The sequence below is a fragment of the Lissotriton vulgaris genome, unplaced genomic scaffold (assembly GCF_964263255.1).
Source record: "Lissotriton vulgaris unplaced genomic scaffold, aLisVul1.2 SCAFFOLD_3532, whole genome shotgun sequence".
In the NCBI taxonomy this organism is placed as follows: Eukaryota; Metazoa; Chordata; class Amphibia; order Caudata; family Salamandridae; genus Lissotriton; species Lissotriton vulgaris.
Window position 1 is genome coordinate 194532 of NW_028248847.1, and position 21896 is coordinate 216427.

The 21896-nt window shown below is 43.6% G+C and overlaps 1 protein-coding gene across 1 annotated transcript in view; it reads left to right on the forward strand.

Annotated features, from left to right (window-relative positions):
• The window catches only part of LOC147663797 (scavenger receptor cysteine-rich domain-containing group B protein-like), a gene marked incomplete at its 3' end in the record, with an annotated part of 206849 nt that extends 186339 nt beyond the window's left edge, over window positions 1–20510 (forward strand). The window contains exons 20-21 of the mRNA XM_086950198.1: window positions 19712–19735; window positions 20490–20510. Coding sequence (XP_086806324.1) covers window positions 19712–19735; window positions 20490–20510 — 45 coding nt within the window. The remainder of the gene's footprint in view (window positions 1–19711; window positions 19736–20489) is intronic.
• Between the last annotated feature and the right edge of the window lie 1386 nt (window positions 20511–21896).

Genomic DNA, 21896 nt, shown 5'->3' on the forward strand with positions numbered 1-21896 from the left:
CAGAACCACCTTCTAACACACGCCCCGGTTAGCTGATTCCTACAGGGAAGAAATAGCCACTCTTCATGGGTATTCTTCTGGTAGTCAGCGATAACTAGTTATAAGGGGTTCTGACCAGACCCACCTTACTTCACCAGTAATCCGCTCAGACCACCTACTCTGCCTACCCATGAAATCTCCACCCATGACAGGGATCCCAGACTACCCTAAGAACCCTCCGGGCTCTAGATTAGATACCTTTAGGTCACTCATGGTCTACATGGACTCAGCCTAACTAAGCCCACCTTTGCCTTTGGGAACGCAACACTATGCCTACCCCTTCTCTGGACAAGGGTTCAGTGCATCAGCACTGATGCGGTCTTCTGGGATAGGTCTACATCCCATCCCCTGGGTCACTAGCTGGTCTCCCTTCTGGAGTTTATTCCAACCAGTACCCTCTCTCCATTTGGTCCTTGCACCCCAAAGATGCAACCTCTCTGGACCTTCACCCTCAGCCTGCTGCTGGGGTCATTCAGCTGCCACCACCCTTTCAGGATGACCGGCTTCCCTAAAGAAAGCACAGCCATTCATACTTTCCCCACACAGAAAAGCACCTTTGGCCACTGGCCTGGCTCCCTGATAGGACCTGAGACCGGTCTCACTATCACACTGGCAGTGCTAGGGAGGAACACTGAGGGTGCCTCGTCAAACATCCTACAACTAATTCCCCCATTAGTAGCTCCACACGGAAACTACCCCGGGAACCTAGACCCCTTCCTTGTTCTTTGCTGCGAGAACAGGTGCTATGCACCATTCCCTCCGAGAGGCGCGCTCTCCTCCCGGAGTACCCTTAGAGAGCCTGTGGGCCCCGAGTTAGCTATACCCAGGCCCACATCTCATGGCTCTCCCCGGTTTCCCTGCACCCTTTCTGAAGAGCAGGGTCCCTTCACTTAAGATAGGCCCCACCTGCCAAAAGGGTAGTACTACCACACTCAGCCAGGGACCCTAAAGATCCCGGCTAGGCTTGCACCATCCCTTTGAGAAACACAGGGTCCCTTCGCTTAAGATGGGCCCCACCTCTGTTCAGGGTGGTACTACCTTGCAGAAGTCCCACAGGACCTACCTGACTGGTCACTGGCTAGGCATTACCCCATCCACCACTTCAGGTTCACAACACCAGCTCCAGAATTACATCCTGTTGCTTCCTCGGGTAACCACCTACCCGACCCTGACACCTCAGGGTCCACTATTAACCCTTCACCTGGAATCTAGGAAGCACATCACTCCCACTCAGATCTCCACTAGGTCATTACCTAGCCCACCTAGCGGACCTAGGGTCTACCACTACACACCCTAGCTCAAGAACTACCCTCCTTTGGGACCACCCACTACCATGGGCCACCCCTGGGTTGCTCACCTCCCCACCAGTTATCCTGGGAGGCCTGCCAGACACCCAACTCTGCCACACCCTCCTCCCACCATGGGAAAAGTTTATTGGGGTCCCCCACCATGGGAACCCCTGGGGTGTTGCTACCCAGGGTAAAGAAACCTCCTGCCCCACCCTTCCAGTGGTTATGGCATGCACCAATGGCAAGACAACTTTCAACGGGGGAAGGATATCTGGGGCTCCTCTGTAGAAACCCGTCCTGCCCTTAAAAAGCGTGGGAATCTCCCATGACCCCTACCTCTCCTGTCCCCTCCCCAAGGTCAATCCACCCCTGCACTCCCATCTGTGATGTAGGTATCAGTTGCTGTCCCTATCTCTTGAGGAGACACCCTCTTCATGCAGGTGTAGTGCATGTAGTGTTAGGGTTCGAAGATGTACAATATGGCTTAGAACATTTGTATGCAATTATTTCCTGGAAAGCACCATCCCGCTAGCAGATGATAATCAACTTCACTCAGTCATATCAATACAGTTTACATTTAAACCATATAAACTTCACATGACATCAATGTACTTGGGGCTTTCTTTTCCCATACCTAAAGGTCACACAACCAAAACTTTAAACCTTTCTCAGAGCCTTGCGCTCTTTCATTTGCTCATTACTGCATAGGTAATGTGCAGCAAAACTAGACTTATCAAATGCTATAACTGCGTACCAGAATGAGAGACTATGTTTCCCGCCGGTAGACACCGATGTTGGAAAACTAGGCAGTATCTGTGAGGCCTGCACAAATAACATGACTACATTTGTCCTTCACTGGGAACCACACCACATCCCTTGAGTAAGCCTCAGACTGCTCTGCAATGCTACACTCTGAGAGTCAGGCGCTACAATTGGGTGTTTGGTTCCCAGTGAAGGACAAATGTAGTCATGTTATTTGTGAAGGCCTCCCAGATACTGCCTCGTTTTCCAACACATAGACAGTGGACTCCTCTACTATAACTTGTCACTTCTGTTGATCAAGAGTGTCTGCAGAATGTAATGGTTAAAAAACAGCAAAGAGTTATTCCTAAGTAACTTGCCATATAACATTTTATGCATCACTGTTTTAGTGAATGGATATACCTTAGTCATATCTCTGTGTAACCATTGCTTTGTACTTTGATATGGAAAATGTAATGCTTGAAAGCAAGACATACAAATAATGAGTACAACTAGTACATCTTCTCTGACACGTCTATCTATGACTTGAATATCAACATGAAGCTTTGTCCCTATGAACTCTTGTGTGATAGGTAAGTTATAGGCTAAGAACCTTCCTGTTCTGTCACTGGATAACCCTTAGTAAATGTAAAAATGTCTAACCTAGGAAAGGTTCATATACATGTTCAAAATCATTCAAGGTTTGTTCACTCAAAACATGACTTTCTGAATATTTTGCCGTATTCCCAATGTTTTTCAATACAAATTCATAGAAAAATATTAGGATCCACATAGTCAGTGCTTAATTTGAGCCAGTGCTTTCCGGTGCTCGGCACCAGCACTTAATTGGTTCCCGGTGCTCGGCACCAGCACCCAATTGTCAACACCATACTTAGAATAGTCTATCACATGGTGGTGCTGCTCATTTAATTCAGAGATGAGCAGAACAACGGTTGTTTAGGAATATAATATACATTAAAATAGTGCTAATACCTGCCTCCCCAGTCATTCCTTTAGCTTTGGAGATCTGGAATCATCTGAGCTGTCACATTTGCATGCCAGAGAGATGGTTAGTAGTTGTTTTGGCAGCCATGACAAGGGCGATGAGTGGTGCATGCTGCAGTGGCCTCGAGGTCAGAGCCCTGACACACATATGTTACAAATTAAGCACTACACATAGTAGGGTCCTGTATGCAGCGACGGCTTAGCAATGATACCGTCTCTAATGAGGGAAGTTATTGCCGGATATCCAATATGTCTTTTGACTCTCCAGACTATGTTAGAGATAAAGGCCTGCTGGTAAGTGTAATGCTTTAGTGGAATACTACCATGTAGCGCATTCTCATGCCTACATGCAGCCTCAATCAGACAATGCCCATCCTCTGCAATGACCACCAGCTTTTCCTTCCCTGAAAGAAACTCCCACATGCCTGTCCAGTACAGAGGTGGGCAATGTCTGCAGCCCATCTTCCAGGTAGTGCACTCCCCTAAGGCTGTCTTCTCAGTGGGGGGCGTTGGGCTTGTCATTATGCTTGAATAGAATTCTTGCAGCAAAAATGGCCATTAAGGACCCACGACTTATGCAAAAACAACAGTCGATGGACAGAATGCAGAACAATGTCATACATTCACCCCAGTACAGAGATCTGGGCCTAAAACCATCATTTTTTGCTCACCACACCACCCCAGTTCAGACATGGCCATATGCAAATCAGCCTTGACCCTGTGCCTCATGGGAACAGTCCAGCCCGAACTGCCAAGCCATGTCTTCCCTGGACTGGAATCAAGCATCCTAGGACCGGTTTCTGGCTATCAGCCATCTTCAGCCAGGATAGCTTGACTCGAGTGGCGTGGAGAGCACCGGACTCACGTCTGAGCATACCCGTCCCACTCGGGGTGACAAATACAAAAACAACAGTTGATGGTTAGAATGCAGAACAAGGTCATACATTCACCCCAGTACAGAGATCTAGGCCTAAATCCATCGTTTTTTTGCTCACCACACCACCCCAGTTCAGACATGGCCATTGGCAAATCAGCCTTGACCCTGTGCCTCATGGGAACAGTCCAGCCCGAACCGCCAAGCCATGTCTTCCCTCGACCGGAATCAAGCATCCTAGGACCGGTTTCTGGCTATCAGCCGTCTTCAGCCAGGATAGCTTGACTGCAGTGGTGTGGAGCCCGCACGGGACTCACGTCTGAGCATACCCGTCCCACTCGGGATGACAAATGCAAAAACAACAGTTGATGGACAGAATGCAGAACAATGTCATACATTCACCCCAGTACAGAGATCTGGGGCTAAATCCATCGTTTTTTTGCTCACCGCACCACCCCAGTCCAGACATGGCCATATGCAAATCAGCCTTGACCCTGTGCCTCATGGGAATCGTCCAGCCCGAACCGCTAAGCCATGTCTTCCCTGGACCAAAATCAAGCAACCTAGGACCGATTTCTGGCTATCAGCCATCTTCAGCAAGGATAGCTTGACTCCAGTGGCGTGGAGCCCGCACGAGACTCAAGTCTGAGCATACCCGTCTCACTCGGGGTGACAAATTCAAAAACAACAGTTGATGGACAGAATGCGGAACAATATCAGAAATGGCTTGGCAGTTCGGCTGGACTGTTCCCATGAGGCACAGGGTCAAGATTGATTTGCATATAGCCATGTCTGAACTGGGCTGGCTTGGTGAGCAAAATAACGATGGATTAAACCCAGATCTTTGACTGGGGGTGAATGTTTTGCCATTGAGCAACATTCCGTCCATCATCTTGTGTGTTTTGCAGGACCAACGACTTAAACTGCAATGTATATAATTTTTACACAGGTAATTTGTTTTTGAGAAACCACACATTCTAATCCACAATATATTTATGAGGCAGACATCTCTTACTGTGTGTGTGTAGAACATGCAAGTATCTTCAGATTTTTCCAAAGTTTTTTGTGCTATTATGTGAACATCAATTAACTCAGTTGAACTGATGTTGACAGAGATTTTTACTAACCAAATATGGGGGATGATGGCAATAACCACAAAGGTAAGATGACATTCCAATAGAGGAGTGTTCAATGCTTATGTATACTAACTGTGTGGATCGCAATATTGTGGCCCAATCTCTCAAATACTGTTCAGCATGCTGATTCAACCTGTCCACCTGTCTGACTGCGGTAACTAGTAGACAGGCAAGCTCTGGTTTGCTCTATGTAAGTTCTTAACATAGAGCAAACCAGAATGCTTAAAACACAAATTGAACTTCTTGACCAGTAATCAGAACCTATGGAACATCATGCAATGGAGTAATAAGTTCTCCTAAAATCAGAGCTAACTCTTTAGAGCTAGGCAACTCAGGCTGTGATACAAAATTACACATCTTAGTCAAATGGTCCACAATCACTTAAAGTACTCTACAACCTTCACTCTTGGACTACTCTGCAATAAAATCCACTGACAAAGCACCATAGGAAATGGCCTCAATCATCCATTCGTTTACTATTGAACTCAATTTGGGCACTTACTGACCCTGTTTATAAATAATTCCTTACATCAGCAAGTAGATTTCACCCCTAATTAAATGTCCTTAATGATGCCTTAGCAATTCCATGATGACCAGCTAACTTTCAACTGTGAGGGGATTTCATCGACCTATTATACTAAATATTGGTAAACATATAGTTTCACCTTTGTACAGCAATCTATCTTTTTCATCCCAAATTTTTTAATCCATTTCCATTTCAACAAACTTTATTTTGGTCATAAAAAGTAGAAATTCATACACATGTATACCATAAATAAACAGATGTTGTCAATTCATTGATTGTATATTACATATTATATATCCCCTAAGAACATTTTAGTATGTTCAATGACGTTATAACATTTATAAACAAGAATGATAAAAAAACATTTTTAACAGTTGCTGAAATGTGTTAAAAAAGGCCCTTTGCCTGTGCCACATAGAATTAAGAAACCGGGACACGGCAAAGACTATAGGGGGGGTCCGCATCAGATCTTAACATTCTATACGCCTCCAAAAACTGTGTGCATCCCAAGTTTCTGCATAATGGTATAAGCCAATGCCGTCTAGCAGATTTATAACCAGGGCAGAAAAAAAGAACGTGAATATCGGTCTCGTCAGGGCTATTGCAGGCAGGACAACCAATAGAGGGATCTTTTGACCATTTGTTCATGAACGCATTGACCGGGAGGGTCCATGTTTTGAACTGGACATACAGCCTCCTTGCCATGGGAGGCCGTATGTCATCCAAAAAAGACTCAAAGAGGTACTCGGTTATTATGTTAAAAAATTCAGCCGTTAAATGCCCGAGTTTGGAATTCGCCTGCAGATCGACTAGTTTGTGTGCCCTATAGGCTCTGACAGGTTGTAGCCAAGATATTGTTGGGATACTTCCTCGGGATTAGTCCACAAGTTGGGTATTCCAATTCTGGCACAGGTTTCTTTGATGTGCTTAAACCAAGGTAATTTTCCCACCCCTGGTAGGCCCATGACCCCCTTAAGTTCGAATCGATAGGATGATAATTCAGGAGTTGCCCACAGTCTGCGCCAGAAGGTCAGTGGCCTTAGACCAATTTCTTCTGCAATTGGTTTGACTCCTAAATCCAGGCAGAGAGGGATGAGGGGAGTGCTAGGGGGTAGCCCAAGAGCTTTCTCATAAATATTTTTCTATTTTTGCCAATCCGCCAGAGGGGCGGAGGCCCATAGTTCTGCCCCATACATTGCAGCACTCCTTACTTGCACTTTATACATTTCGACAACAGAGGCTGGCGGTTTGTATAAGGAGTTCCTATAAGATTTAGTGATTCCCCCGACAGCTGCGCTAGCCTCAAGCCTGCCTTATCTAGTTGTGGGCCCTATTCAAATGTTTCAGACAATGTGACGCCAAGGTAATCGAAGACAGTCACCCTCTCTAAGAGGGTGCCATTTAGAGAGGGGTTTGGGCGAGATGTTTTGGCTGGATTGAAAACCGTAAATGTGGTTTTGGTAGTGTTGATCTCATGCCCTCGATTTTTACAAAAAAGAATGAAACTGTCTAGGATCCTTTGGATGCCAATGGGAGACTTGGACAACGACAAGGTGTCATCCGCGAACATCATTGCTGGCACCCTGCCTTGCGCCAGCTCCGGGGCATCATTGTCTGCTACCTCGTTTAATTGGGCCTCCATGGCATGGATAAAAAGGCAAAACAGAGTGGGGGTTAGCACAAACCCCTGTCTCACTACTCTGTTTACTGGGAAGCAGGGGGGTCAGAACTCTGGATTTCCCATACCTAACTTGAGCAAAGTTACATGATGACCAGTTAACTTTCAACCATGAGGGCAATCCAAAGACCTGTTATACTAAATGTTGGTAAACATATAGTTTCATCTTTGTACAGCAATCTTTTTAATCTCAAATTTGTTATTCCTGTAATGAAGGCTTTTTATCTTTAGATTTTTTTCCGTACTTACTTTGCTAAGAAATTAATCCACGTTAACTAGGATGATGTAATGATCATAGGAAACTTTTGGGGTGAAGGCTAAGTGCCAATTGCGGTTATCAAGTAGCGCAAGACTGGGGCAAAGTCACAAGTTAAGGCTGGTTGTGATAGGGTGTGTGCCTTATTCAGAACCATGTTAAGTCATCTGAGAATTATAATTCATGAGCTTGAGGAGGGGGTGTTGTGGCGCACACCAGATGCTCTGAGGAGCGTTGCGAATACAGCGGCAAGTTGAGAAGAGCTGGGTTGGTTCTGAAAAGGACCACAGCTCGACTTGCAGAATACCTTTAGCCCCACTTCCTAGGATCCAGGATTGGAGAGGCACCACTTTGGGGGTTAGGGCTCACTGCAGGCAGAGTCCAGGTTCAGGGCATCTGAGCAGTATGACGGCAGACCAGTCCTTCTTGCAGCACAGCAGCAGAGCAGTCCTTCTTCTGAGTTTTACACAGGTCCAAAATCTATCTGAAGAGTGGGTCTGATCTGGAATTTCCTGACTCCCTGTCCTAGCCCTCAATCTCTCTGGGGGCACAATAGGCTAGAATGATGTCCTTTATGTGTGAGCTGAGCTAGTGTTTTTGAAGTGCAAGTTTGGGAGGTGACAGCTCCACCCCTGTATCAAATCAGAGATGGCCAATCCTGACAACAACCAGAACCTTTAGTATGATGCTGTCTGGGAAGAGCATAAGCCAACTGTCTACCACACCTAGTCATGTGACCCAGGAACAGGCTGCAGACACCAAATGGTTATTTTCTAAACAAAATAAGGTGATTATGGAACATAGTGTTGCACTCCAATATGATATGAAGAATGTTCTAATGTGAACAAAGTAAACTAATTTGCTAAGTTTCGTGTGCACTCTGTGAGGGGACTTCACCCTCGTCCCCGATTTGAAATAAAGAAAGTACCTAGAACTTTTGCTCCAGACAAAGTGTGCACTACTGTTTCTCAAATTGGGAGTACACAATGATTATAACATACATAGATAAACTTCAACCATTGAGAATGTGTCAACCATCCATGAACATCATTATAAAAAAAACAGAAATCGTAGACAATGAAATATACGTAGACACTATCTTTGATCAAGTCGCTTTAATTTCAAGGACTTTATTCTTGTAAATTGATTTCCATTTAACAACTAGGCTTAGCATTCTCCAGAGACTAGCTTTAGGGTGTATCTCAATGCATTTCGGGCTATAACATTCACACTTCGTCAGGGGCTTCAATAAGCAAAAACATGTAGAGAACAATTTACTGGAAAAACTCAAGCTTACAACTATAAGGATTAAGTAAACAACCACATACCTGGAGAGACAGTCCGCAAAGTGAGTAACCATCAACCATCATAAGAGTTAAGGAAAGAATATGATAAGTGGCTAGGAAGTTATATCGCAATGAGATGTTGTGCGTGTAACACAAAACACTTCCTTAACCCAAAAGTAGAAACGCAAATAACAATTGTGAAAAAAACATGTCAAAAGCCACCGTGGAATGATACATGCAGCTTACAAAGTGCAAGAAAAAGCCACTTCTGACATGCAAATGATGTGATTACTATATAAATGTGCAGTTCAAAAACAATCTTATTATTATTGTTCAATCGCTGCTGTAATGGCAATGATTCAACCGGTGGCCAATTAAAAAAGTCTGACCTTGTTTCTGTAAGTTAAACAGCGTAACAGAACTTGAACATCATACTAAACCAAGTGCTGTTCCACCTATTAATTCCTGTGGGAACCAAATCTTACCAGAATACTATCCGGCAAAAGAGAAGAAGGACTTCTGTTTTTGCCGATCACCCAAATAATAAACTTTGAACCACTTTCCACTGAAAGGTGTGGTGAAAAAAAGTCCCAGAAAATAAAAAGTAGAAAAGGAAATAATGAAAATGGAAAGAAACGATAATATCCAAATTAGGAATGTCTTGTGATGATTGTTGGTTACTAATGTGGGAATGATAACAGAAACTGAATCAATCAATCATAAAGATGATTCCAAAATGAACAGCATTAATAATCGACCTGAATTTCGATGCTCACAAACACAAATTCACGTGGCTTGAAAAAAGCAGAGATAACGATGTCATGATTCAAGAAAATGTGGCATAAAAAAGTATAAGGTATGGAAAAATATTTCTCTGATATACCAATATCTAATTGTACTCCTAATGATGGCTATTCTAGTCATGAACATCTTTTGGGTCACATTTGTTTGTAAAAACAGCTAAATAAATGTTATTTAAAGCTTGACAAAGAGCTAGTACAAACTAATCAAATTAGTTCAAGAAATAGAATCAATACCCAAAAATATAGTGATAAAATGGGACGACTAGTACAGGAATCCAGTGTGAAGATATAAGCACAAACATGGTAAACAAATAAGTAACGACTGGAACTGAACTCCAGAAATTTGGACCAGTTGGAAATGTGTAGTGCAATGTGTTAATTAGAGAAAACACGAAAATACCAACTTGTCATTCAAACCCCTTCGGTTAAGACTGTCCAAAAACTGCATCCAATACATCTCTTGTAATTGTGACTTGGTCAAATCCCTGTCTGATGACTGTATTACTGCCTCTAAAATGGTATAACGCATTTGCCCAATACTGTGTTTGGTCTCAGTCCTAGGGGTTGCCAAAGGTGAAGTCAATGCTTTGGTTCTAATACTCAATGATACTCGTTCTGGTCTGCCTCTCTGTTTTTTCAAAAATAAACGAGCCCACATGAGCACTGAGGAGCATATATAACACAATATGTAAAACAGTCTGCTGTGTAATTCAAAGTGATATGCTTGCCTGTCGAGAAATTTAAAAAGAACTGCTGTCAAGAACCGCAAAGATGGATGGGTTGAACATAGAGGCATGATGAAATGTTATAATTGTAAACATTGTGATAACGTTTTAGCAGGCAACACCATTTGGCATCAAGGTCTTCTCCAAGTCTAACACTAGGCACACCACAAGGGGTCAATGCAGCAGGGTCTACAGTGGCAATCTGCAAGATCTGCAGATATTAAGGGTCATGGGTCTTCCTGGTTTGAATCCATTTGGATCTGGATGGACCATTACTGGCATATATCCCATTAGCTGTGCTGCAAGTAGTTTTCTAAGTATCTTATATTCACTGTCCATCAGACACAGAAGTCTGTAAGAGGAAACCTTCAAAAAGTGTTTTCCCAGCTTCAGGAGTGAAACCTGCAGGGGCAAACCTTGACTAGTTTGGGAGCCAATAGGGCTACATACGTTTTGTAAAATTTGATCGCCGTCCAACCCTGAAATTTTACAACTAGCAAAGTCTCGAATGGCACCTCTGACCTCGTACTCTGTGATTAGACTATTCAGTGCAGGTGGTAAATAAAAACAAAAATTGCGAATGTTAGATTGCCGCTGCATTGGCTCTGGGTTATAGAGGCCCGGTAATGCACACAGAAAGCCTCATTGTATTGCCCTCTAGGCAAGCGCAACTGACGTTGGCAACTGACGGATGGTAGTTATCTGCACCATATCAGTGGAGCTGGGCAATAACCAGGCCAATAGGTGACCTGGTTTGTCCCCTTCCTTGTGTCACTTCGCATGGTACGCCCTGTAATCTATACATCATGAGGATTCTAGAAGGCAGGCATGATGGTTCCTTGTTCCAATCAAGTCTTTCCGAGTAATGTCCCCAGACAGGGCAACCCAGTTCACAACTGATATCTCCACGCTCCTCAATGATTGCATGTATGCAATGGCTCCTCGCCATAGTCTTAAGGGCACCCCATTCTACTAATCGAGTGCTGTATGACCTGTTATTTTTTGTTATGTAGTTGACTAGTGTGTCACAAGTCATTTTGCGGAAGATAGTATCCCCTAGGGCCACAGGGTGCAATCACCAGGTGGGCACTGGTGGTGCAGGCTATCCCCACTCATTCAGAGGTAAAAGCAGGCAGTGATCAGAAAGGGTCTTCCCTAGCTATTCTGCTTTCTTTTCCTTCAGCTGAATGGTGAAGTGACAGAGGAAATGATCAATCCTTACATGTACGTCTTATGGTGTTGTGTAGTTCCTATTTTCCCAATAGGCTCTGCGCATTGGAATAACATAAACAGCAGTGTAGACGTAGGACTGAGGTCTTCTAGGTCTCTACTGACTATGTTAGACTTAATTTAGGTTTGCGCCAGCTAGCTCAGAGGTCACTGGAAACTTTCATGAATGACCAAGAAGAGATCAGCTTCCCTGGCTCAGACAAGAAGGGATTCAGCTTCCGACAACCACATAAACATGACAACTTTGCTCCCTCAGAATAAGAGTAAATCTCTAGAGTCGTGAAAACAATAGACAGCTATTTCACTCAGTCAGATGTGCGTTCTTAGTTTCACCAGAGTGCAGAGAAGAGAGAGACGGGCGTTTTCAATAAAAGGTATTATTTATTGAGCAGTCTTCCTTCTCATGCAAGAAATGAATTGCCACAATTGCAATACTTAATATAAAGTAAAGTATGTACAGTAAAAGGAGTATTATAAAATAATACTGTAAAAGCATTGATATGGTTTCTTAGTCATAAGACACTTTAAAATGGATAAAATATATATACATATATATACATTGGCTAACATGCTCAACTGGTGCTTCTAAAATACGCCTACCCCAGTGTACCTGACCTAAGCCTAATACGTGGGAAGGAGTAAGTAAGTAGCAGTTTAAGTTAAGTGGGTTTGTTGCCAAGGATCTGTTCAAGAATTCTCTCTATGGGTTAAGTCAGCACTGTACCTTGGGAATAGAATGTAGGAGGTCTGGTATCTCTCTCTCAGGACTCGATATCCCAGCCACCCGCAAGGGTAGGCTGGAAACGCCGGAGCTGGATTTCCTCGGCAGGAGAAAAGACAGCGTCTTTCTCAGTGCGTCAAAGAGGAGGGGCAGCGTCCGTGGGCTTCTCGCGTCTGCTGGGCTCTCGGAAAGTAGATTAGCTGCTCTGCTCCAAAACCACCACCGTGTGTTTGCTTAAGGCAACATTGGTATATTTATACCAAATAAAAACAAAGCAAGTGGGGATTTCCCAGTTTGCTGGAGGTTTGGCATGTCGAAAGAACTCGGTGTGCTCTCTAGGAATCCAAGGAAGTAGCTTTTGCCGTGCCTTGGACTGCAAGGGCGATTTACTGAAATATGGATCTGATTCTTATGCCGTTATAGGGATATTATTGATTATAGCCGTACAGGGGCATAAAGTCACAATATTAAATCGGGTTCCTAGATAAAACACATCAATGGCAGGGAGAAGTAAGAACACTCCCTGGCATTCTGGTGGATTGCACTCCAGCTATCAATCAGTAACCAATGCAGGACTCACTGTGACAAATAGGATGCAGTGCACTCAGTAGCTGAGTGAGGTAGCAGTGGGTGTGACCTAGCTAATTCAGAGTTAAGTATACAATAAAAAGCCCCTCCCAACATCCAGGGTAAATGAGACCATGTAGTCAGAATGGGCGTTACATGGGCCAGGAATTGCACCTGCACATTATTTGTTAATTGCACACCTTCGAGTAGTACAGCTGTACCTCTGGCCGGCCTTCCACAAATACATATTAGCCCTCTGGGTCTACCTCCATTAACACGTCCTGAAAAAAAGGCCCAAGAGTGCATGCACCCATATGAGCGCCCCTCTCACATAGCCCTTGCTAGACCTGTCATCCTTAGGGTGGTCTTCCCCCAACATTTTGCATGCTTACCTACACATCTTGCAGTATCTTTTCGTTGGCCTTAGGACTCTGAGCACTTTACCACTGCTGACCACTGCTAAATGCATGCGCTTCTCCCTGTAACTAAAAGGCAGGACATGAACATTTAAGTTTTTCATGTCCTGGTAGTGACAAAGAGCTAAATTCGTTTTTCAATACACTGCTGTGAGGCCTACTCCTCTAATAGGCTAGCAGTGGGAATTCCTTAAAACATTTTAAGTTGTAATTCCTGATCAGAAAGGAGTGGCTACATAATGTTTCATGTCTTTGGAATGGTGGTGATGAATCCTCTTTAGTGGTAAAGTTGGATTTGAAATTATCATTTTAGAAACGTCATATTTAGAAGGTAGACAATTCTCTGCTCTTTACTTTGCTCTGGGGGCCTTGAGCTTTCCTCTGATAAATGTATGGGCTGGGTGACAGCTACACTTTGTGCATTGCCACTAGATAGCCTCAAACACAGGAAGGGCTGGGTGGGACAGAGGAATCATCTGTATTCTAATATCCTTCCTGCGCAGGAAGAGGGTAGCTCAAACTTACACCTGAATAGGCTGTGTCAGACTGGCTGGGTTGAAAGGGGCTCCTTGTGCACTTTTGTATGTCAAAGGCACTTTTGGGTATAAGTACTAGGGCTCTGACCCTACCAAATCAGTACACTACTGGATCCGGGAAGAAATCTGCTGGCGTAAAGACTTTATGGTGTAAGGATTGCCCCTTTGCCTTGTCTGACAGTTTGGAGGAACTGCTTCTCTGCTTTTCTGACCTGCCCTGCTGCCTGCTGATTATCTCCCTTGCACCCAGGTGACTTCAAAAAATTGCTGGTTTGTCTCCTGTTTTCCGAAGTCGCAGGGACACAAAAGATTTCCTGCAATCCTGCTAGTGCTGCCATCTGGGAGTTCTACGCTTGCCGAATGTGCTCTGTCCAGTTATGGACCTCATAAGTGGGTTCAGCAGCTGTTTTATAAAAAGAACCTACTCATCGCCACCACTGTGTCAGTCGAAACCAACGTATTGCTCTTTGATGCCAATGCAGCGCCTGCCCTATGACAGCAGAGCCACAGCCTGCGCAGCCCGATGACAATGCTCTGCACAGCTCAGTGCATTGCATCCATCGCAGTGGAGCCCGACAAGTGAATTGGAACCGATGCATCAAGCCTTCAACATCAATGTTTTGCTCTACAAAAGGTACTTTTTTAGCACACCTTGTGTGGGTTCTGTAGCTGGTGATCCCCTCCATTGTGGTCAGCCTGAACTTTGGATTGCATTGGTCCCTTGCAAACTCAAGTTCCCTTTTGACCGCTAGTGACTTCTAAGCACATTCAATTTTTGAAAATTCATATCTCAAATTTTGTTTTACTAAAAAAAAATCTGTTTTTCTAAACCTGTGTGGAGTCCTTTTTGAGGTGTTTTCATTGTGTTACTGTCTTTATGTGTGTGTGTGTGTGTGTGTGTGCGATGCACAAATACTTACACATTGCATCTTAAGTTAAGCCTGCCTCCTCTATGCCAAGCTACCAGAGGGTGAGCACAGGTTAATTTAAAGTGTGTATCTGGCTACCCTGAGTGGGGTGGTGGTCCCTATTTGCACAGGATGCATACCAATGTCAATTAGAGACCCCCTTTCTAACAGTCCGAATACACGAAACTGCATTACTACTACTTTAAAGTATTTATTGCTTACCTGTGCCAGGCTTGCTTGGTTCTGGAAAATAAAATATCCAAAATAATCTTTTTGTACAAAACCAATTGGTCAATTGATCTGAAGTTCAGTCTTTGAGTGTGCGATATCAACAGCAATTGCTTCACACTGCTCTCCGATTCAGCCTTACTGCTCGACCACAATACAACAAATAGAGAGTAAGGTGCTATCTACTTTTACCTCTGCCTACCTTTGGTGTTCCACTGGACTCTGTGCACGCTATACCTCACTTTGGTATAGTATATACGGAGCCAGGGTCCTACACCTACTGTAAAACAAACCCTTTTCACTCCCTTCTTTTGATCAAACGTTTCCTTTTGCCTTACTTGAACATAACCTATATGAAAGCTCTCTTTTTCTGATCAGCTCCCAAGGATGAATATGCTTCCATCATAAAAAGCACTGATAAAATGATTTGTAGAGTTGCATAATACAATGTGTAGTGAGGATCTTCACCATCTTGGGATATCAAAAGTCAATAAAGACATTGCTCACTTACAGGTATTTATCTTGGGCCACCCCACATTTCCACTTTTGGATTTGTTTCTTTTAAGTCTACATTTTGCTCCTACATAAATATTTTTCTGGTAGGATGTGAACACTTTTTTGCCAACTTAATCAGGATTTGCAATTAGTGCATAGTGTTACTTCCTAGCAAGAAATTGGGTTGTTGGCTTAATGGGTTGTGTTTCCAGGTCAAGCAGCAGCCACATCCTTGCATGGTGAACCACAAAAGTCCCTAAATTAACCTGTGATTAATACTGGGTAGCATGGCACAAAAAGCAGTCAGGGTGGCAGTGTGTCACTTGTTTACGCAGCGCACAAAACAGTAATAAAGTGCAAACACAACAATATCAAAATTACACAACAATTTCAAACAATTAAGTACATGTTAATACATTATTTTACAACAAAATGACAAAACTCAGATCAGTAGAACCGGAGTTATGAATGAGATCAAAGTGCAACCGCTGACACCTAGTTGCATGATTCAGGGTCAAAGTCAAATATTATGGCCAACCCCAATGGAGTCCAGGTTGGATAGAAAAAAGAGATAGGGCCTGGTCAGCGCTTACCTTTGGACTTAGAAGAAATTTTGAAGAAAAGTTCTGAGAAGGTGAGAATTGAGCGGGCCACTGCTGCAAGCAGTGTCCAAAAAGGGAGCACCCACTTCGGGAAGCCTCTGGACAAAGTTGCAGTGAAGATTTGTATGTCTGGACTTTTTTGAAAGTTGGAGCATGCATGAAGCCAGGATGACCGGTGATGCACTTTGGGTGGATAGACAAGCAGGGGGGGTGGGGGGGATCCCAGTCTTCTCTCTGGTCTCAGAGGAGTTTTTGCCCCAAATATTTCTAATTCCCAAGTTTTGGATTTTGGCTATGTGAGCACCTTCTGCATCCCAACCAAGGACCCAGGACTGGTGGGACACCACTTGAGAGTTCAGGACTCACGCAGACTGGGTATTGATGCGAGTTAGTGGGAGCTTGTTATGCCCCTGTGGCTCTAAACAGGAGGCCATCAAACTAGCCCTTGGAGCCCCTTTTGTAATCCTGGGTGAAGGTGAAGAAGCATGGCTGGCCTCTGATGTTTCAAGGCAGTTTCCAGGAAGCCAAGCAGTCATGCAGAGTGCACAGCAGGTTACAGCAGCAATCAGTTCTCTGAGAGGCCTTCTGCAGGTCTAGAGGTGAGCTAAAGAGTGGGTCTGAGGGCCTATTTTATACCTTGTTTCTCCTTTCAACTTTGGGAGGCAATTCTAGAGTTTACTCTTTGAAGCGCTTGGAATTTCCTGACTTCCATGCCCTGCCTCGAGCCAGCTGCAGGAACAATGCAGTGGTGACATGCCCTTTGTGTGAAGGCAGAGCGCAGCCTCTATGGTTGTAAGTAGGCGGTGCTCAGCTGTGCCCACCCCCATCCTGCCAGCAGATAGCCCATTCAGGCACACCTATACCTCTATTGTGTGACTGCCAGGGAGGAATTCACAAATTCTAATGGCCAGTCACACCCAGTCATGTGACAGGCACAAAAAGGCTATGGGCAGAAAAGAGTATTTTGAAATTTGCAATTTAAAATTCCTCTTTACCATTAAAGAGCATTTTTCATTACAATTTCATCGATACCAAACATGAAATAGTTACCTGGCCCCAATCAAAATTTAGCATGTATTAAATCTAATAAGGTAGCCCAATGTTATCCTATGAGATAGGTAGGCCTTAGATCATGAAAAACAAACTTATGAGTTTTTCACTACGAGGACTTGTAACATTTAAAAGTATATGTGAAACTTTTGAATTGCAATGCACCCTGCCCTATGGGCTACCTAGGGCCTACCTTAGGGGTCACGTTTATATAAAATAAAAGGGGAGTGTAAGGCATGGCAGTGGGAAAAGTCATATTAGCAGTTTAATACTGCATTCAGCCTGCAACGCAGATCGGGGACATGTTTTAAGGTGATCCTAAGTGGGTAACACAATAAGTCTATCAGGCCTACTTGTAGCATTTAATTTACAGGCCCTAGATATATGGTATACCACTCTGCAAGAGACATATACGTGCATTAAATATGCCAATCAGGTGTAAACCAGTTTTACTATGTTTCGGGTATTAAGCACAAGCACTTTAGCAATGGCTAGCATTGGTAAAGTACTACTGCCAACAAAAGCTAATTTCAGCAGAAAAATTGGGGTAAGTAGGCAAAATATTAGGGGTAAGACCACCCTAAGGCTTACAGGTTTAACAATACCTCTAGTATTATTTTTAGACAAAATCAGTGTTTTTGGTTTTTAACAGTTTTATTTAGTTTCACAGTCTCTATTGCATTTTGGTATTTTTTCTATCTGCTAGTTAACTCATCACAAGCTAGGCTGCAAAGTCCACCTTATAGATAAAATGTAATACTGTAAATACAATAGATATATAAACGAATAATTTATCGGAACAACAGCCTAGTTTGTGCTGTCAAATATGATTTTTTTTATCAGCATTTACACAAACATGCATGGTGAACATGCTGACAGAAGCTGTCTTACATACTTTTAACTGCCTGTTATACCTCAGTGGAAGCTGCATTAGAGACTAGAGAAAAATGAACCCTACGTCAGCCACAAGCCTGTATTTTGACATTTTACAATCTGGCCTCCTAGATATGTGTTCCTTAGTAACAGCCTGCCTTGTGCCTTAATTGCCAGAGGCCATAAAAAGCTATCCAAGCGTTGATAAACATAGTTGGAATATAGTTATGTTTTTAATTGTTTAGCACAGCAGCTCTTATCCTATGTTCTGCGACACCTACTATGGGGGTTGTTGATTGCTTAGAACATTTTATTATTTTAGCATATTAATAAAGTATTTAGACCTAAAAAGCAAAATTGAACACTGAACATTTTAAAACACTTTGTAAATTGAAGGAATTTGAAATTGGAGGTTCAAAATTAAGTTGGTATCCTTAGCTTGATTTTAGGGAGCAGCACAAGTACTGCAAACGGAATTGAACATGAAAATTGGAAGGGTCGATTTAAGCACAGGTATGTGCTGACAAAAAGAGAGCATGCATTAGAAGGTTAGATATAATGATATCTGGAATCTAGCATATTGCTTCACCTTTAGAAATAAAACTACATTTTAAAAGCTTCAGCCTTCCTATTAAAATTAAAATATTTTAGTATACGTCAGAGTGTAGGTTTACCACTTTTTTACATTTACCAATTCCTCTTGGAATACGCATAGAAAGCTGCACCTGGCTCAAATTTCAGTCTGAATTTTTGGCACATCACAACATGGCAACATGGGAATAACAATCTCTATGCATTGAGATCTACGTGACGAAGAACTCTAAACAGGAGAATGGTATCTCCTGTGCAAATATACTCTTTTGGAAAAAAAAATGTCTTTTTCTTCAGTGCGATATTAGTTCCCCTATACCCCCACCAAATGTGAGGATGATCCATTTCTTTTCCTACCCTGAAAAGGGATTTATGCCAATACTTGCATGAAGTAATAATACAACAATTCCTAGTCTGAAAAGTGGATTTAACCCCTTCCATGCGGCCGCGATTCCCCTGGTGTGCTGTAAACAACACGAACAGGGGCGGGCCGTGACGAACCCCAGCCGTCATCAGCACACGAGCACCGTAGTGCATGACGGCTGGGGTTCGTCATCAGCATGGAAGGCGTTAATGATCCCAAACATACTTGTTTTTGGACACTCCTAGACTTCCAACACTAACCATGCCTTAGAATGCTCAGGAACACTGTCCCCTTTTGTGGGATTCATGGGTGTGGACATCTCTCCACTCATGATGGAGACCTGGAGGCTGGCTAGTGCTTGTTTACTGTTCTTTAAAGTATATCTGTGTTCACTCTTTCAACATGATCAGACCTTCCAATTTCCCAGCAATACACATGTGAAGCTCAGAGAAAATAAATTGAGAGTTTAATCTGTGCAGAATTTTACAGAGGCTGAGATGGCTGAGAAACTCTCAGGAGGAACAGATCTGCCCACCCATATTTGGCTCTGTTCTCCTTACAGATTTGCAGACATAATTATGAAAAAGTATAATGCTTTAACATGTATAATGAAATGCTTAAGGAAGGTTGATTTGATATTGGCTGGTTCAATATCTCTGTTTCTTTTGACCAGTATAAACAAATGCACCAGTACTTTTTTCTTGTTATTATATGATCTCACACATCGAACATATTCAAAAACATCTCTCTTTTTTATATCTTTTTAACTTAGGTACTACACAGCAGATAACTTCTGGTAAGTGGGTAGTCACGATTATTGATAATGACTAATGGCCTGATTAAGAGTTTGGCAGATAGGTTACTCTGTTGCAAAAATGACAGAGTAGCCTGTCCGCCAACAACTTGGTCTGTCCCCTCATTTAGAGATGGGTGGACCTTTAGTTTTTTATTGACTGAGCCCCCATTGATTCCTTCGATGTAAAAACTTCCTCTGACAGCCTGACGGAATAGAGGCAGTCAAAGGAAGGGCATTACACTGCTTACCATATTTCGTATGGATGGTGTAATGTTTTGTTTTTGCTTGTCACCTTCGGGAAAATTCTGGAGGTGAGGGACAGAAAAAAAATGACCCCCACACCCTGGGAGAAGTCTTCCAGGGTATAGGAGTCACATCGTTAATTTTTATTTTTCAGAAACAAACTTCCACTTTGTGAGTTTTTCATAAAAAACTAAAACTGTCAAAATGTTTGAAGAACGGCCATCAAAACCAATGGCGACTATCGATCATCTGTTTTGTATATTGAAATAAACCACTGAGGAAAAGGTTGTTTTTAATGTATAGAGATGCATTCAGGGCCGATGGTCATCTCCAGATTTGACAAACGATAGTTCGTCAGGATGGTGCAGGTAATGTCCTCCTCCACCCTGTTATACATATTACAGTCCACCACACCATAACGCAGGCCTTAAGCCTGAAGTAGTCTCAAACAAAAATCTGTTGAGTTGTAACTCTCCTCACTGTGTCTCCTCTTATTGCTTTTCCTTCACAGCTCCTGGCTTAAATGAATCAGGTATGTCATTTTCACTACTTCCTTTGAGTATCTAATGTGCATGTAAACCACAGATTCTAAATAGCTTGTAGTACTGTTTGTCAGCAGTGTGGAGAGCCATATCTTTTTACTTAGAGTGAAAAAACAGATCACTGAAGAGGGACTGGGAGTCCAGGGTGCATAGCAAAGAGGCAGAAATCATCAGAATAAAACCCTTGGTCACAGAGTTATTATAAAGGTTGTTGATCGGAACAAAAGAGAAGTTCCCTTAGATGTGCACAACTATGTTAGTATTTTGTGAGTCTAATCTATTCAATGACCAGGGACCAAAGCAGATATTTTTATTTTTTTTTATTAATTTTTTATTGATGCAAGTACATAACAACAATACCATCAAATACGGCAACATTCTGTAGTGGTTCTCGGCAAGAAGGCGAAGTACAGATCAATGCAAGTACATAGAGATCAATCGTCATCAATACAGTGTCTGTGGAGTAAAAACGATAAACACTTATACAGAAGGCGACATAAAAATACAGTCTCTTCCAAAGGTGAATATGGAGAATAAAAGGCTGGTAGGTTTGGTAAGGCATGGGGTGGCGGCCAGGGGGAGTGTCAGGCAGGGGACCGCTAGCAGGCAACACTGGCGGCTGCCGCGGACCCTAGGCCGGTGGGGAGCACGGGAGAGGCAGCGGCGGGGTCAGAGGAGGAATAGGGGAGTGATCGGGGCCCACTCGTCTCTCACCGAGGCGGGAAAGGAGCAGGCAAAGGGCAATGCCTGGACGAAGGACACCTACACATCGGGGACATCGGTGGAAATCGCGGGTCCAGGGGCAGCCGGGGGGCCAGGGGATGCAGGCTCGCTAGAGGAGGAGCGGGATTGGAGATAAGTGATCAAGGGACCCCCAGATATCAAGCGGGCGCGACGTAGCTGGAAGCAAATCCCAAAACTCCAAGAGCAGTATTTGACAGCGGGCGCATCCTCCAGCCAAGTAGACACCAGGGGGCCAGGCCTACGGCCCCAACACATAGCCACCTGGCGTCTAGCCAGCACCAGGAGCATCAAAATCAGCCGGCGCGACACATCGGGACAGGGCTTGACAAAACCCAGAAGACCAAGAAGAGGGTCCGGAGAGATGGTAGCGCCAACCATCTTGGAGACCGTGGAACAGACCTCCAGCCAGAACACCTGCACCCGGGGGCGGAGCCATGCCAAGTGAGCAAAATCTGCGGCGGGAGCAGAGCATCGAACGCAGGAATCATCCGGAAGGAGCCCCAAGCGGTGAAGATGTCATGGAGTGCGATAGAACCTGTGTAAAAACTTGAAATGGATTAGTCGGAGCCGGTAATTAGGGGAGAGTTTGGTAGTTTGGTTACAACAGTAAAGCCAATCGGCCTCTGAGATGT